This window comes from Aspergillus flavus, chromosome 7, assembly GCF_009017415.1.
Source record: "Aspergillus flavus chromosome 7, complete sequence".
Taxonomy (NCBI): domain Eukaryota; kingdom Fungi; phylum Ascomycota; class Eurotiomycetes; order Eurotiales; family Aspergillaceae; genus Aspergillus; species Aspergillus flavus.
This window is the reverse complement of record NC_092404.1, coordinates 1,460,444-1,477,136: the sequence shown is the minus strand read 5'-3', so window position 1 is coordinate 1,477,136 and position 16,693 is coordinate 1,460,444. Positions and strand designations below refer to the sequence as shown.

Here is a 16,693-nt window from a genome sequence, read left to right as displayed (position 1 = left end):
TTCTCGCGTTCCTATTTTCTCCTACCTTGCGCATGCCTTCCCTATCGAGGACAACTTCCCGAAACCTTTTTATTTTATTTTTGATGAATTTCGTTTTCTTCGGCGCCGGCTGTTGTCTGAAGATAGGGGAGTCGACTTGTCTGGAAAACTAATCTAGTTGAACGTGACTTCGGATCATCAGCGTTATGCGTTCTTTAGTAGGCAAGGTAGCATCTACTGTTGTTGTACGTCCTACGAACGTTGGAGTAGTACTATCTTCTGTTTCTCATGCATAATGGAGAAACGCGATATCTTGCTAGGGCAATTGACCCCCGACCTCGTTTCTTTACTTTGCTGGTAACCTATCGGAATCCTGTAACATCTCAGGGTTGATAGATATCAAGTATCCAATCTGAGTTTCGGTTCCTGTGTTTATTCCTTTTTCCTATTTCTTGATTTCTACTGTCTGCTTACCCAATTCATATATCTGTAACTTAACATGTAAAGAACATTTCTCTTCCATTTTGATTCTTTCTTCTTCTTGTCTTAATTCCTCTTGAATGGATGTTGTTGGCAAGAGATAGAAGATATACTTTGGAGGTAATTATTACGTACCATGATACTGTATACGTTGCAAAAGTACGTCCTCGTTACGGGCATGGCGTAATAGTTATGACTGTTACCGTTCAACGCCCTCTCACCTGACTTCAACATTGCATACACTGAGGTCATAGTCGACCTATCAATTCTCCATGTGTCGCCTTCATGAAAGAGATGTTGTAATGTACCCAACATTGAAGCCTCATATGCCTTTTGTGACCATAAACCTCCCTCGACGTGAAATACATATTCATTTAGTGTTGCTGGAAATTGAAACCTAATGTCCGATGGTGTGAATTCTCCATTGACCTCGATTGGGCTTGTTACCCTCGTGTTCTCCACCGACGCGTTCCTGACTTGCGCAGTGAAAGGTACTAGCCCGCAGTAGTTGCTTACCGGGTTACACAGCCAATACATACGATATATTACAGCATTGCATTGGCAAGAGGAAAAAGGACAATAAGAGATCAAGAGATCAGATGCAAAAGAAGATGGCGAGATGTTGCGACCTTGGAACACTGGGAAATGCACCTTCCAGGGCAAATAGAGATGACCAGTGATCGTGAAGGTCAAGACTCGACCCCACCAGCAATTGTGGTTTTCATTGGCACATGTACCATCATACTTTTGGTTGGGAGTTTTTTGTTCCCCCTCTTCTCTGGGCAGAGTGGCCTGTAAGTATACTGGTAAGAGTAGCACAACCTGGGGGGTGAGGTAGTAAGAGTGGTGACAGGCTTGCAAGTGACATTACAGTATCTTTCCACCTCCTGATTTCCCACCAGTCATTGTTGTCTTTTTTATTTTTTATTTTTATTATTTTTATTGTGCTTACCCATCCTTTACCCCCATCCACTCCATAACAACAACAACTCTTGTCTAACCGAAGTGCCTTCAGCAGGTAAAGAGAGCTATCGCCGGCATCAACCGCCCTGTCAGTATCCTATTTGAATCTGCCCCGAACGCTATTGGTTATTATACTCGAGATTTAATCTACACGCCATTACCATTCCTAATTTTCCCCCCTAAAGCTTTTTCTGGGATTTTCCTCCGTGGACCCTGCACGCGCTAGGTGGTGGTTTCCCCCGACCTGCGCTACACCCTCTTTCACACTAGTCCGGCGCTATCGCGGCCTCCTAATCCCAGACCGTTCAAGCCGTTCCTCAGGCACGCCATTCCTAGCCCCATCTTTCGTTTGTGTTCACTAAGGCCTTGATACCTCCCCCTACCCACGCTTCCCGAACGTTGGCCAGCGATCTTGGTTTAGTACCCACGGGCGCATACGCTAGGTTCACCAGGTCCTCCCTACGACCAAACTCGACAAGCACCGTCCGTCCCGAATTGCGGGTAGACTATCCAAGCTCTAAAAATCCCACCCCTTACTATATCGAGTGGTTATTTACTACTTCTGATATAAAGCTTTGTTACACCTTCACACCACCACACGGCTAGAAGAGCGGGGGAAGATTTCCCAAGGGAACGGGAATAAAATACACATAACAAAGGATTCGAAGAAAGAAAAAAAAAGGGGGGGAGGTGTGTCCAAGAGGAAAGAAGAAAAAAATTTAATTTCGCCACCCTATCGCGGAGTGTTCCGCCTTCAGGAGAGATAGAAAAGAGGAGGGAGAAGGGAGAAGGAAAAAAAAAAAAGAATTCCCACAGACAAGGAAAGCTTAACCGGGTCACGAAAAAGCACAATACAGGTGAACAACTGAGGGGAAGGGGGCCAAAAAGAAAAAAATAATTCCTAATATTAATTGAAAAAAAAGTTTCTGGGGCCTGATATTTCATTGTGAAAAAGTGGGTCGAGGTACTGGCAACGGACCCGTCACCACAAAGCGCGACAGCAATACTCTTTCCATCAGGGTGAGAGGGAAGGAAAAGAAAGGGTAAGAAAAAAGAGAAACAGAGAGAGAAAGAGATTGAGTGAGAAGAGAGTGAGGAAGAGCAAATAATAATTAATCTTCCGGGTTCCCTTCAGTGACAATACCGAAACCGCCCCCCCTTCTTACGATATTACCATTCGTTACCTCTCTCTGCCTTTTCTTACTTTATTTCTTTTATCTTTTATTTTTCTTTTCTTGTCCTTCAATTACCTTCCACTCATTTCTCCAGAGTGGAAAGGGGAAAAGAAATTAAAAAAAAATCGTTGGCAAGAAAAAAAAAAAAAGAGTACCAAAGAAAAATTACGGGCCCACGCGCCGCTCCACCGTACTCTCGGATCCCACGAGGTGCTCTAACCTGCGATTTTTCCTCCTGCCGAAAAGCCTCTTTTTTGCTTGTCCGTCCGAAAACCTTTTAGGTCGCCTCATCTGCTCAAGTCTCTCTTTTTTTTCCGGGTCGAGTCGAACCATTTTTCCTCCGTCTTGATTTTAGGGTGATTGTACTACTGTGTGGCCGCTCGTGGATCGAGACATCGCTCTTCGCGCTATCACCCGTTTAAGCAGTGGATTCTGGGACCTAAATTATTCTATTTTATTATATTACCCATTTCTACTAGTTGGTGCTAGGCTATCGACGCTACTCTTTGGCTCTTGGCCTGGCTCCTTTCTAAACCCTCTACCCCCAAGCTTGCCCGAGCGCAGAACAGGACCGTCTCTTTCTTTCCCGCTGGTTCCTCGTGCTGTCGTGTCGACCGCCACCCTGCAAGGCATTCTCCGTCACCCTAAGAGGCGACTAAGGCGATTAAGCATCGCGATCCAACATCTCCGTCTGGAAGAGTCACTACACCCTCATCCTTTATCCTTTTGACTTGCAATACCCAATCCAGGTGTTTTTCTGAATTGTGGTGTTCTCAGTGTGACTATTTTCACTTTTAGTCTCACGCGTCCAACCTCTTTTTTTTTTTTTTTTTTTATTTTTTTTTTTTACCCTTAATTGTTCCTTTCCCCTCTTTTCCACCCAACAAACCACCATTTGCGAAGAGCAGGTCAAGTGATCATTGCTCACACGGCGGAATCTCAATTCACAAAATAGTACGTGACAACAAGGAAGGATCTCTAGAAGCATTCACGCTACCGGGAATCTTGTTCAGAGATCTGAAACCAAACTTTCTTCCCCTGCTTTATACCTGGCCCATATCGGCGCATCTTACCCCAACTTTATCACGTTCACAAAGCTCATTGTGTTATTCGACGCGTCTACAGACAGACACGCGAGTTTTTAGCTGGGAGGATTCTGTCAGGGATATTTATCCGGTAACGGCGCAAAGTATATTATATGGACAACAGACCGGCTTCGGAGTACGCGCAGTCAGGTTCGCACTTTCCATATCCACCGTCTGTCGCGCCCCATTCTGAACTTCCAGCTGCAGACCAGGCATCTGCTGCTGCTACTGCTCAATACACGCCTCAGCCTGAGGTGCGCCCCAATCCTCAATACACACCGCAACCCGAGGTTCGCCCCGCCGCCAATATTTCCTCTTCCAACACGCCGCAGTCGGACTACGGTCTGAATCAGCCGCCACCAGCCGCGCGCTCTCCAGCTTATCCTGATTACCTCGCCCGCCCGCCCCAGTACCATCACGCGCCGAACACACAGGCCGGTGGTGCGGCAGGTATGGCTCAAGCAACAAGTCCGTCTATGCATACCCTCCATGATGGGCTGCAAAATGACCATCGCAATCACACGAACGTAAAGTCTGACGCAGACGTTCCTATAGATCCCTCAATCGCGGCCTCTAGCCCTACCTATCCTCCTCCCTACTCGCCTTATCAGCCACAGGGTCATGAAATGGCCCAGTATCAAGGTCACCCTCCTCCGCCGCCTCCACAGATGTATGCGCGTCCAGATTGGTCGCATGGGTATGGTCAACATCAGCACGGTCTGCCTGGACCCTATACCACTCCTGCCACAACGGTTGGTCCCGCCTCCCCTGCTGCGACCGCAGGGCCGCGCCCTGGCCAGGTATGTTTTTGATGAGTTTGGCGTCTGTTTCCAAAGGCTGCGCATTCGCGTTGATTACTGTCTTGGACGCCTCCAGAAGTGGGGGCCGCTGTCAGCCTGCCTTTTTTGGGGTTAAGGATGGCTAGCGGCGCGCTTTTTTCATCTTTAACTTTCTCCTTTATTTTCGGGGTTATACTGTCAGTGGTCATAGGCTCATTTGGAAAATTTTAGGTCTACTCATTCGTTCCGATTCCCGGTGCGCAACAGCACAAGCGACCCCGTCGTCGGTATGAGGAAATCGAGCGTATGTACAAGTGTGGATGGAATGGCTGTGAAAAGGCATATGGTACACTGAACCACTTGAACGCGCACGTTACCATGCAGTCTCATGGAGCCAAGCGCACTCCTGAAGGTATGTTCCTTTTTCTTTTGGGGGGGGGGGGTAATTTTTCTTGGGGACATTGCTGTGATTTCTTGTCCTCGATTTCCTTGTGTTTGAGAGGGGTCGCGGGTATCTCATTTAGGCTAGTGCGGGTGCCACGCGCTAGTCGAGTTACACCGCTTTAGCGCGGCGGGATCGCAGTAGCGTGAGGAGCCGGTGCGGAGGTTAACCTAAACCAAAGCCGTCCTCCCTGCCAGTGACGTCGCTTACAGCTGTCCCCATGTCCTTATCTTCTTACGGGGACTTTACCACAACAATTGGTGGTGGGATAAGGCTAACTAGGCTTTCTAGAATTCAAGGAAATTCGCAAAGAGTGGAAGGCTCGCAAGAAGGAGGAAGAGGCTCAGCGCAAGGCCGCCGAGGAGCGTGAACGTGCTGCTGCTGCTCAGGCTGCGCAAGCCAACCAAGTTGATGCTCCTGGCCCTGGCGATCCGGCGCAGGCCGGTCAGCCTCCCGCCTACCCGGGCAGTGTCCGTCCTCAGCTGCCCCCGATCGGGTATCAGCCCGCTGACGGCCAGGTGCCTGGTCAGTACGGAGCTCCTGGCGGTGGCATGGTTTATCAGGGCAACGGACAGATGGCCTATCCTCCAAACTACCCTCACTCGCCTTACGGCCAGAGCGGTCAAGTATATCAGCAACGTAAGTAGTCAGTCCTTTGTGTTTGCATTATTGGTTAGGACCGGGCCACGAGGAATCCAAAGAAGAAAAAAAAGATGTTTCGACATGACCAAACACATCATGAGAAAGAGATAAAGGAAAGTTTGGGAGGAGAGGTCCTCTGGTCTATCGTTGTACGGGTTGTAGCTGATCGAGGATGGCTTTGCAGAAAACCAATCGACCAGCTACCCGCAATAGATATCCAACTTCCCTCTCTTCTCTCAGCTTGAATATTCTAATACCAAATTCTCCTAATCGTGTATCGCCACTCCCCGGATCTAATTCTTTAAAGTCTTGCGCACATGATACCATTTCCTGGCCTTGATTGCTCCAGTCAAAAAGAGTGGCCATGCGACTTACGCTTCTGCCCCAGTTATGTTTTTTTGAATTAGATCGATTGACAAAAAGGAGAGAATCTCCTTTATCGGGGAATCCCATCTTTGTTTTTCCCTCTCGAATACCGGCTATAGGATTGTGATTTGAGATGTCTGGCGGGGCAATCTGCATTAGCTGATGTTCTTTCCCTTTTCTTCCCGTTGTTCTTCATGCGCTTTATTCCCTGTGGATTATGCATATCATGTTTCTATTAAATTCACCTTTCTTATGTATGTGAATTATTTGTTATGGCCCTTGCTTTTGTCTTCGACTGTCCTTCTTGCTTCGGCCAAATTTATGTTACCCTGGGTTTTGGTCCCCGAAACTGTGCATTATTTTCTATGGTCCATGACCTTTGTTCATCTATTCGCCAGGTCATGGACTGGTGGTTACAGTCTTCCACACAACTCGGAACTTTCTCCTCTTTCGCATTTCTTATGAACTTCTGAATACCTACGATACATGTCAATAATTGTGGACATATTTGCACGGAAAGTGCGCCTTCAGATTCACCATTTGCAGCTCTTTCAAAGACCGTAATTATTCTTAGCTAAGACCAATATTTTGTTAATTAATGTGGGAATGATACGTCGAGTAGTTTCATGGCTACCATCCTGAAGGGAAAGCGTATTGCAGTAGGTAGAAGGGTAGTGAGTGAATACAGATACACTAATATAGGTATAGAACTCTCTACACCTTAGGAAGAACTAGTGGAGCTGTGTAAGCAAGATCTGCAATATGACTATGTGTTATACGTAGTTTTGTAGTCCAACCTAACTCCTGGTATAAACTTGGCACATCCGGCTATGCGAGCTGGTGTAGGGCTGATCGTTGAATTTTACAGGTAATATGCATCAGAAACGGTGGGCTAAGATTTAGTGGTACGACCATTCCAGCCAGGATTACTAGTACGTAGTACAAAGCATGTATAATGTAAGGTTAAGCTGTTAAGGTATGAGACTAGGCTAGTAGATCTGTAAGTTCGGAACCTTCTCTGCCCACGAGGCACACATGGTTTGGTTTTAGGTTATCTATGGTTTGGCGGGGTTCCCTAGGCCCCGAGAGGCTTGCCATCGCAAACAAGATGCTGACTAGCGGCTATTTCCCTAGCTATCTATTGAAGCTAAGACGAAGTAGGGCATCCTGTCACTGCTCAATGACATGTCCAGCGGTTCACGTCGCCACTAGCGGCGAAGGAGTGTTTAGTGCGTTGTGCCTGAGGCAGACACATACTTAGAATTTAAGGCCTAAGGCCAGCAGCAGCGGAACCGGAAATACTTTCCCAACTAAGCATCCCAGGTGTCTAACCTCATTTTGACTAGCGTTGACCAGGCCGATACGATACGGCGATAATTTGAGCTATCGGAGAGCTGCGCATTCATGAGACAGGCTCGCCTTCTTTACTATTCCATCTTTTTTCTCTGCTGCTCGCCTCGGAGACTGTTTGGGGTTGCGCCTTTGGAATTACTTTTATCTCTCTCTCTCTCTCTTTTTATTATCATTCTTTTCGCTGTCTTGTATATCGCTCAAGCCACCCGCCTCCCCTTCACGATTCCGCCCGTTATCCTACCGAAAAGTTTTCCTTGCCAATAATAAACCTGCGCAGGTCGGCTTAGACCTACCAGACAATCATATTGCTGCGGTAGAAGTGATACAAGAAGAAAGGTTGGAGTTTAATCTTATAATCGGATAACGAGTCGATTCGTCGGTCTTCGCTCTTTAAATGCTTCGCTGCACCAATGCTAGTGCTCTGCGGACGGGCGTTAAGAGCTGTCCGTTGACGAGATTATCTCTCGGCTCGAGATGGTCTCGAGGTGTTTCGGGAGGCGCTAGGGCGATTTCTCTCTCGTATCCTGCTCCGAGAGGCATTGCGCCGGGACAAATTAGTGCTTGGAGGTTACCTGTTGGCGCAAGACGATACTCTACAAATTCTGAAGTTACACATTCTAGGGGTTCGGAACCTCTTTCTGGGACAGAAGGGATTGAAGATCCAGAATCCGTTGATGTGAGTGAAGAGCTTGATGATTCGGAACCTCTCGTTGCGAGTGAAGGGCTTGAAGATACGCTTCTGGAGCCCGAACCGTCGCTGAAAAGCAGACAAGGAATCACACGCGATGACCTTCTGCTCTCGATTGCGAAGGCGGGCACTTCGCCGAAAACTCGGGAGGAGTTGGACGGGACCATGCCGGTCAAAGTTTCCGGGAAAGTTGTCGAAATGGAGTTGAAATGGTTGAAGGATCCTCGGGCGCTGTCCGACCGAGTCGGAAGACTTCTGAAGGCCGATGATGTGCTGTTGGCTGTGGCCTTGGTCCGCACGGCGCAGAGAGAGCATATGGAGTGTACGGTGGCTTGGAATCATCTCATGGAGTATTGTATGGAGAAAAATAACCCGAAGGCCGCGCTTAAGTTCTACAATGAGGTGAGATATTACTACTGTCCATGTGAAATTCGTGTGTTTGCTGGCAGTAGGGCTGACAATGAGTTTCCAATCTGCAGATGAAGAAGCGAGGACGAATGCCTAATTCGGTCACGTATACAATTATGCTGGATGGCCTGTCCAGAGTAAGCAGGGACACCGGCGTCCACCCTGTCAAGACCGCGCTCTCTATTTACAAGTCTATCTTTGCACCCAATTCAACCGTAACGCCAAATCTCATCCACACCAATGCGATGCTCAATGTCTGTGCACGCCAACGTGATATGGACAGCTTATGGCGGGTCGCTGGCGAGCTTCCTGAAGACGGGCCAGGTTCTCCAAACTGCACGACATACAGTATCATCCTGAGAGCTATCTCGGATGCAGCCCAGGCGGACGTAGTACGGATGAGACACTCTCAGGTGGAGAAAATTCTTGCGAGAAAGGCCCAGGGTGTCAAAGAAGGCAAGCGGATATGGTCCGATATTATTTATCGATGGAAGAAGGGGCAGCTCGAAATAGACAACCTCCTTGTGAGCGCGATGGCTAATCTGCTCATGGAAGCATCTACTGACCGGGGTTGCTACGACGTATTCGCGTTGATTCACCAAGTCACTGGAATTCCAATTCTCGCTAAAGAGCCGTCGGATCCCTCTTCGAAAATACAAAAGAAGAGTAGAGGAATCGACTTAGAGGAAGATGTTCCGTTCGTCGATGATAGCGAAAAGTTGTATCGACCAGTAGAGGCTGAGCCAGAGGAAGTCGAACAAGATGGGGAAGAAGAAACATTTGAAAACGTTTTTGACCCTATCGTTAGCCCGGGAACATCCTCGCCTTCTTATATTTCTGTGGGAAATAGGGAACTTTCACTGATTCTGGAGGCTTGCTTAAGTATGACTCAAGAATTTGGAATTGGTGCTGGAAAAGCTTACTGGCAACACCTTACCCTGGAAGACACTGACTACAAGATCGAGCCAGATGGGGGTACATACCATCAATACCTCCGACTTTTACGGCTTGGCCATTCCAGCCGTCTTGCCCTTGACGTGATACGCAACCAGATGGTGCCCGCCCAAATGACGGAAGGGCGGTCTTTCCGGATCGCATTTGCGTGCTGTCTCCGTGATCGCAAAAATATCAACGTTTTCAAGAATGCCAATGGGCTCCTTCATCTCATGGAGACATCACTTGTGCTTCCTTTCCCTCAGGCATTAGGAGCTTACCTCGACCTGGTCCGCATCTTGGGTGATAGGCCCCAGCTTCTTATGTCATTGAGCGGTATTGATGGGAATGGAAAACGGCCGGCCGGTGGTCTGAGTGCTCTGGGTCAGCAGCTGCGCCTTAATTTACAGACAACCGCTCTTGAAGCTCTGCGTCCTTGCATTGCCAAACTCGATAAAGCTATGGAGCAAGGCCTAGTATCTCCAGTCCCGGTCGAAGGCCGCGGTATTCGCTCTAATAGCTCTAATGAGCATGCCGTCTCCGGAAAGGAAGCTCTTAAGGTATTAGCTACGGTGAGGGGTTTAATAGACGATATCTTGATGCCAGCGAACTCCAAGCTACTCTCCAAAGAAACCCGCGCCCAACTCAAGAAAGAATCACGAGATTTAAGGAGGTACTCAAACGCTAAGATTACCAACAAGTACAAGGATTCTTTAGTTTCTCCGACTTCTGAACAGGTTCTGGCATACAAAGATCAGCAAGTTGCTGAGGGTTCCTTGGATGTTGACTAAGCTCCACAAAGAGTAGCGGGAGCTTGCGCAATCTGCGCAACGAATAATTTTATGACTTGTTTGATGGTTGATACTGCCTCATACTTGCATGCATATACAGGCGTTGGTATATAGTCTTCAGTGTACACTATCATGGTTGGCAATGAGGTGGTTTCCATGTACAAATATCGGCAATGCTCATGTAATAATAGATATCTCTATACCTACAAGACATCTCAGTTCTGTTAATTGATTTATAACCACGTTAACCCGATGTATTCATACTTTGACTAGGTTGAAAGCTTTCTGCAAAAACGAAAAGCTACAGAAGCGACTATCTCTCTCTGCAAGGAAACAAACTAAACTGAAATGAAATGAAATGAATTAATATTTCAACGAACTGCACATTGTTAAACAACGCATATCAGAAATGCTCGGAGTAGGCATCATATACTAAGTAGACTTCGGAACTGTCAATGATGACATTATACACGGATTTCGAGTGCCTTGTGCTACCAGTCTCCCTCACACTGTTTCCGCAAAACGAGGTCTATAGTCGTGAGTGATCTACACCATGACTTTAATCCTGAAAATAACCAATGTAGATTTATCATGGGTTTTTGAAAGCCCACTCGCTAAAGAAATGTCAGGAGGGAGTCATTGAAGAAAGATATTTGTATATAGACCTTGCTTGAAGACTCGCAAATCTTTTCTATACAATCAATACCTTCACAAACGGTGGACCACAATGAGGTACGCTTCGAGCGGTTCAGGGATGGAGTCAGAATGGACAATGGTCGCTAGTGTTGAGGGACTTGGCAAATATCTATTCAGCAAGGCCGCCAGTAGATTCTGGGTAATTGGGGAGGCTGGTGATATGTTGGAAGTGCTCTGCACAGGAGTTTGAAAAGAACCAGTAGTATGGTTGTTATCAGGCGGGTCAACTTCCATCTCGGAAGGATACATGTTCGGTACTAGGTAGTTGAGGCTATCTTGTGGCATCTTGATCCTTTTATGGCTTTGGAGTCAGCCTTGTCAGTTGGCCGATGGTTGGCTACTCTGCCTTTTTATGTTCTACCCAAATGCATCCCTGCCAAAAAGGCCACATTTTTGTAAAATATGGTGTTGTGGCCCTCCATAAAGTAGAAGTCATTATGGAGCCGCCGTGTGCTACGTTAAGTAACAGCTATTTTTGTCACGAAGTTAGTCACCCACCACGTCAGAACACATCACCATTATGTCAAATTCGAGATACAGTTCTTACACCGAACTTATAACTAGAAGTAGATCAGGTTGGAGGTTGATGTTGGGATAACATTCTGGTATCATAACCCAGTTAGGGTAGTTAATGAACGTGATAAGATCCGCACGTTTCCGCCTTCCCCTTTCAGCCCGTGCCGCGTACGTAAGACGTGCATTATGCCACTGTAGCCTCTCCCAGGAACGAGACAGCTCATATCGTGACCTCTGCCTCCCCATCTCATTATCCCTCGGCGAATATTTTGTGCTTAGCGAACCAACGCTTGGCATACTCGATAATCCAGTAGCTCTGGTAGCATCTGGATCAACAAGCAATGCTCCTGTGGTGCTAAGTTCTTTCCGCGATCGAACTCCGTCTCATTACAACAAACGATATCTACCATGGCCAGCGTATCACATACTCACCCGCACGGGGATCTACGCGATGACGAATCAATTCTTGATGATGATGTTATTGAAGCCGATGACGGTGCGCTTGACCTCTCGCTGGCCCCTCAGATGGGATTCGTGCCCCTTGTTGACTGCCACTGACCCTTCCGCTCTTTAGCTCTCGACGCTGATGACCCGTTACACGATACCGATACCACTCCTTTGAGAGGCAATATTCAAGCCGAGGCATCGAGCTCTCGAGGCGGAAATCTTTCCGGCAATTATCTGACCTCTTCAATCCCCGGCGAGGACCGCCGCGCCGCTCAGAACACCATCGATGAAACGGTCTGGGAAACGGTGTCGCGCGACCTACTGGCAGTCTGGGAGAAGATGCGCCAGGTTCTGTGGCCCAAATACCTGATGGGTGGGATGCTGCAGCGGGGTGGAGGAGGCATTGGCGGTGCGGCCGAACGAGGAGAGGCCACTGGGTTTGGTAGCGGTGGTGGTCTGAGGAATCTCGTGGGCCGCTGGCCGGACGCCGATACTGTCTTGCAAGGCGGAATGAGTGAAGGTCTACGTGACTGGGATCTCTGGTAAGTCATTGATGGCAGCATGCTGCTTTCTTAACCTAATGCGGCTTGGCCCTACGGAAATACTAATAAGAACCGCCTTGATAGGGGACCGCTCATTTTCTGCTTGCTTTTGAGCTTTTTCCTGGCAATGCGCGCAAAGGGAGACCAGTCAGATCTGGTCTTCTCCGGTGTGTTCTGTATCGTGTGGATTGGAGAAGCGGTTGTGACTCTACAGATCAAGCTGCTGGGTGGGAATATGTATGTGCATCCATGTCTTCTAGGGTGGTCCCCAGAATGGTTACTAATGCCGTGTTCTTAGATCCTTCTTCCAGTCCGTCTGCATCATCGGCTATACGCTCTTCCCTCTCGTCATTGCTGCCCTTCTCAGTGCGCTTGGCCTGCCGACTATTGCGCGGATACCGGTATATCTTGTCTTGATTGCATGGTCTTTGGCGGCGGGTATCAGCATTCTTGGCGGATCCGGAGTGCTCAAGAATCGGGTCGGTATCGCAGTATACCCATTGTTTGTGTTCTACATTGCGATCGGTTGTCTCTGCTTCATCAGTTAAGAATAAGTGGTATGAGACGCTGGCGATGTAATAGCTCGGGACTCAAGCAGCCCTCGTGATAAAGGGCAAGCAAGTCAATGGTAACGGGCGTGCGAAATCTACTTATCACTTTATTTATTTTCCTTTTTATTCCACCGTTGTGCCTTGAAGCTGTGCTTTGTCTGTTTCCTTAAGTGTATTAGATTATTGCATGCTAAGATATCCAATTGAGAATGTTTCTTATCCTCGACCTATTGGTGTTCTTGTGGTTGTTCTATCAGATTAAAAGCGTGCCGAGAGATAAACTGACTAGTAAGGCTACTGCGGGGCGGTGACCGGACGACTGCCGACGACAACAAAGCAGTTTGTCGTCACCCGTTCGTTGGTGCGAATCGGCCGCTTCTCGACCTGCACACCTCCCACTAGTTGGATCTCTGCCTCATTCGATCGCTTTTCGACAGAGACCGTTAGAACCCGGCACCTTGGACTCCTTCTTCTACCAGATATTCTCTAGCGACCACCACAGTACCTACCACCTGATCAGATCGACGTCCCCACGTCGATCATATAGCTGAGGAGCGACCTTTTAGCTCGGGTAGTCATCCCACATTCGTTAAATCGTGCAAACCTCTCTTCGTCGACCTCCGCTGCAAGTTCTATAGAGAGAACCGAAGAGTATACGACATGGCCACTGACTCAGGAGATGATGTTGGGGTGAAGGGTACATTACACCGTTCTGCAGAAGTGTCGCCTGGAAAACTGACGTGGTGATCGCACAGATGATGCCCGCGTGGACCCAATGGACACTAGAGGTACGTAAAAAATTTGAAGTCCGTCCCTTCTGCGGCTGTCGAGTCTCGGGGAGCTGGTGTGTTTTGTCTAACAGCCCACAGCCACTGCGGATGATTCTCAAGCGTCCGATAACGACAACGCTGAGCGCCCTGTCCGTCACAAGCTAAAGGAGACATCCATCACCTCGGCCCCGAACGCTTCGACAACCGGCGCTTCCACTGAACAACAACAAGACGGTGAAAATAGCCGTTCGAGCAGCAGAGGTAGGAAGCGATCGTTCGACGAGGACCAACCCGAGAATCTAGACGAGGAAAACGGTCATAGGCGGAAGAGGTCACGCGACTCCAAGGCTGAGGAGGATGAGAACATTACTTCGTTAAACGCGCCCGAGGCAGAGGGTGAGCAGACACAGACCACGGACATCGCCAGAAAAATCCTGAGCCCAAAGAAGAAGAGAAGCCGAGACCAACTGGATAAGGATGAGCCAAAGGCCGAAAGCACCGTCGAGGACAACAAGACCTCTGCAGAAAATGGCGCCTCCACGACAACTGCAGGGGAGCCTGAGAAGAAGCGACACAGGGACGCTTCCCAGGAAAGAGGATCGGCCCCTCTTAAGAGCGCATTTGCAAACACATCTGCTGTTTCGCCTTTCGGCTCGCTTGGTGCCTCGAAGCCCAAGGAAGAAACCTCGAAGCCGGTTGCCACATCCTCATCTGCATTCGCTGCTTCGAGCCTGGCCGCTTTTGCTAGCTCAGAGCAGTCACCTTTTGGCGCCATAGGAGGCTCCAACACATCCGTCTTTAAGTCGGCAACTACTACTGAAGCTACTAAACCAGCCGCTACCGGATTCGCGGGCGCTGCTAGCACCTCCGGTTTTGCATCTTTGGGTTCCGGATTCTCTGGGTTCAGCGGTGGATTTGGGGCTGCCGGTTTGAAGGGCGGTCTCACTAGCTTCGCTGCACCAGGGGGCGCCGGTATTCTCGGCAGTTCTAGCAAGAGTAAACCGTTTGGGGCAGAAGAGGACGAAGAAGAAGAAGAAAAGGAGAAGGAGAAGGAAGCCGATACTGCTCCTGGAGAATTCGAGGAGGATAAGACAGATGAAAGGTTTTTTGAACGACCGAGTACGTCGTCCCATCCCAATTTCTCTAAAAGATCCCGCTAACCACATTCACGAAACAGTCCAGACAGGAGAAGAAGGAGAGAAAACGTACTTCTCAAGCAAGGCAAAACTCTTCCAATTCTCAAATGGAGAGTGGAAGGAGCGTGGAATTGGCACATTCAAGGTCAATGTTAAGGCTACCGATGGCAAAGAGGACAAGAAGGCTGCTCGCTTGATCATGCGCGCCGACGGTGTTCTACGTGTAATGCTAAACACACCCCTTTTCAAGGGCATGAAGGTTGGTGATGCGTCAGGCAACGAACCCAAGTCCAAGCAGATCCACCTCGCAAGTCTGGAAGAAGGCCGATCGGTTCCTACCTTACTGAGGGTAAGTTATATCTGCACGTGCTAGATCTCTACATGGACAAGATGTTAACAAAATGTAGATGCCAAGCGAGGATCTTGCTAAGGAGCTCTATCACATTGTCAGTGATCTACTAGAGCACCAGTAAGCCCATTATATAGGGATCAGTCCTCAGGGGACAACTACCCGGATACCAATGTTTTGGAACGTGGCTGTCGCACATAAGAGCCCTTCGGTTCAAAAGGTGAGCGTCTACATCCTTACAGTAGTAGGTTAAGATGGGTTGGCATTTTGCATTTGTTACGAGGAGTCTGTATTGACAGGAGTGTTGGATGGAGCCATGGGCGTGGCTCTACATTGGCTGGCACTGGGGTCTCATTCGACATACACTTTTTTCCTTTCTTAACTTTGAATATACACCCACTGCATTCGTTTTGTACAGTTATCTTATTTCTTTAATACATCCATCAATCATTTCAACCCAAGGTTCTGATCGCCACGGGGTAAATTAGCTCGAGGAGACATACGTGGAAACGACAGAGGGCGAGGGCAGGTTAAAGTATCAATACCTGTATGCTTCTTTTACCTTCTTTTCTTGTATTCCCTTTTATTATAGTGGTTAGTTATATTCAACCCAACGTATGCATAATCATGTTCCACATCAATGAATAAGTAATGCTATCTTCCTTCATATAGGCGATATGGTCTTCTGCATGGTCATGCTATGGGCCATACTTGAAAGCCCTCGGGGCCGCCGGTCACCTAGAATAAACATCCACCTCTGTCACCAAGCAACCATTCCACAGGCCCTTGCATATGAGACACGAGAAAGCTTGGCATACCCTAACCCAACTTTAAGATAACTATATTCTAAGGACCGACAAAGGAGGATCGGAAGAGATTAACCATAAAGGCCTCGGCCATTCGGACAATATTGAGTCATGGACTATTAAGGTGTATCTGCACCGAAAGACCAGAATCCCTTATATTTCAAGTCTGTGGAAGGGCATAGTAGTGTACAGGTCATGGCAACAAGGGGGGAGTGTCATTTCCTTTTGGCTTTTCTTTCATTTCTCATTTCGTTGGCTTCTATCAGCCTTTTAATATCCGGGTTAAGGCAATTTGTTCACCATCTTAAGGTTCCGATAGGCTGTTAGTTGCTCCTCGACAGAGGATTCACAATCTGAAACCCCGCTATCTAAGAAACTGAGCCGATTGCTAGAATGGTACTCTATAGTGAAATCTTCCCACTGGAGAGTACTGAGCATATCAAAAAACGCAAGATCGGAGCCGGGCCACATCACGATGGAACCGTTGAATCTCGCTTGAACCAGCTAATGCACAGTTTAGCTCGACATGTTCGTGGGAGATATGCATGCCAGTGCTCTGTAAATTGGGCAACGGCTGAATCTTTTCGGAGTGATGGGTTAGATCTCATATGTACCACTGTAGAAGTGAGTCCAGTTAGGATTCGGACGTCAAAGAAATCGATAGATATCACTAGGAATATCAATAGGCACAATTTCCATGTCCAGGTCTACAAGGGCCTTCCGGGCGTGGTGCAGGAAGTTCTCTGCATGCCCGGCCTCAATCATGATGACTCAGAACGGTTTTTTCCTGACCTCC

General features: G+C 48.1%; 5 protein-coding genes across 5 annotated transcripts; 4 read left to right on the top strand and 1 right to left on the bottom strand.

The window, feature by feature from the left end:
* Nucleotides 1–148: 148 nt before the first annotated feature.
* F9C07_2103594 (uncharacterized protein) lies at nucleotides 149–1,415 on the bottom strand (the record flags this gene model as incomplete). The annotated part of the gene is made up of 5 exons (XM_071508957.1): nucleotides 149–231; nucleotides 454–571; nucleotides 595–953; nucleotides 999–1,262; nucleotides 1,412–1,415. 5 exons carry the CDS (start codon nucleotides 1,413–1,415, stop codon nucleotides 149–151), a joined length of 828 nt encoding a protein of 275 aa, XP_071366984.1.
* A 2,275-nt stretch (nucleotides 1,416–3,690) lies between these two features.
* Nucleotides 3,691–5,618, top strand: F9C07_1856346 (putative C2H2 transcription factor). The gene is made up of 4 exons (XM_071508451.1): nucleotides 3,691–4,150; nucleotides 4,238–4,434; nucleotides 4,693–4,873; nucleotides 5,195–5,618. The coding sequence occupies exons 1-4, from the start codon at nucleotides 3,796–3,798 to the stop codon at nucleotides 5,548–5,550; spliced, it is 1,089 nt and encodes a 362-aa protein (XP_071366983.1). The 5' UTR covers nucleotides 3,691–3,795; the 3' UTR covers nucleotides 5,551–5,618.
* Nucleotides 5,619–7,658: 2,040 nt separating this feature from the next.
* On the top strand, nucleotides 7,659–10,084 carry F9C07_5702 (pentatricopeptide repeat protein; the record flags this gene model as incomplete). The annotated part of the gene is made up of 2 exons (XM_041294667.1): nucleotides 7,659–8,354; nucleotides 8,432–10,084. The coding sequence occupies 2 exons, from the start codon at nucleotides 7,659–7,661 to the stop codon at nucleotides 10,082–10,084; spliced, it is 2,349 nt and encodes a 782-aa protein (XP_041150263.1).
* Nucleotides 10,085–11,704: 1,620 nt separating this feature from the next.
* Nucleotides 11,705–12,833, top strand: F9C07_5701 (uncharacterized protein; the record flags this gene model as incomplete). Its single annotated transcript, XM_041294666.1, has 4 exons — nucleotides 11,705–11,792; nucleotides 11,871–12,285; nucleotides 12,370–12,522; nucleotides 12,584–12,833. 4 exons carry the CDS (start codon nucleotides 11,705–11,707, stop codon nucleotides 12,831–12,833), a joined length of 906 nt encoding a protein of 301 aa, XP_041150262.1.
* A 663-nt stretch (nucleotides 12,834–13,496) lies between these two features.
* Nucleotides 13,497–15,531, top strand: F9C07_5700 (putative nuclear protein export protein Yrb2; the record flags this gene model as incomplete). Its single annotated transcript, XM_041294665.2, has 5 exons — nucleotides 13,497–13,533; nucleotides 13,592–13,624; nucleotides 13,706–14,725; nucleotides 14,784–15,091; nucleotides 15,150–15,531. The coding sequence occupies 5 exons, from the start codon at nucleotides 13,497–13,499 to the stop codon at nucleotides 15,213–15,215; spliced, it is 1,464 nt and encodes a 487-aa protein (XP_041150261.1). The 3' UTR covers nucleotides 15,216–15,531.
* Nucleotides 15,532–16,693: the final 1,162 nt, after the last annotated feature.

Excerpts from the sequence above, each read along its gene's own strand:
- F9C07_1856346 (XM_071508451.1), top strand. The coding sequence starts at position 3,796 with ATGGACAACAGACCGGCTTCGGAGTACGCGCAGTCAGGTTCGCACTTT. Across the intron at positions 4,435-4,692 it reads ATACCACTCCTGCCACAACG|GTCTACTCATTCGTTCCGAT; the intron begins GTTGGTCCCGCC and ends GGAAAATTTTAG. Across the intron at positions 4,874-5,194 it reads AGCCAAGCGCACTCCTGAAG|AATTCAAGGAAATTCGCAAA; the intron begins GTATGTTCCTTT and ends TAGGCTTTCTAG.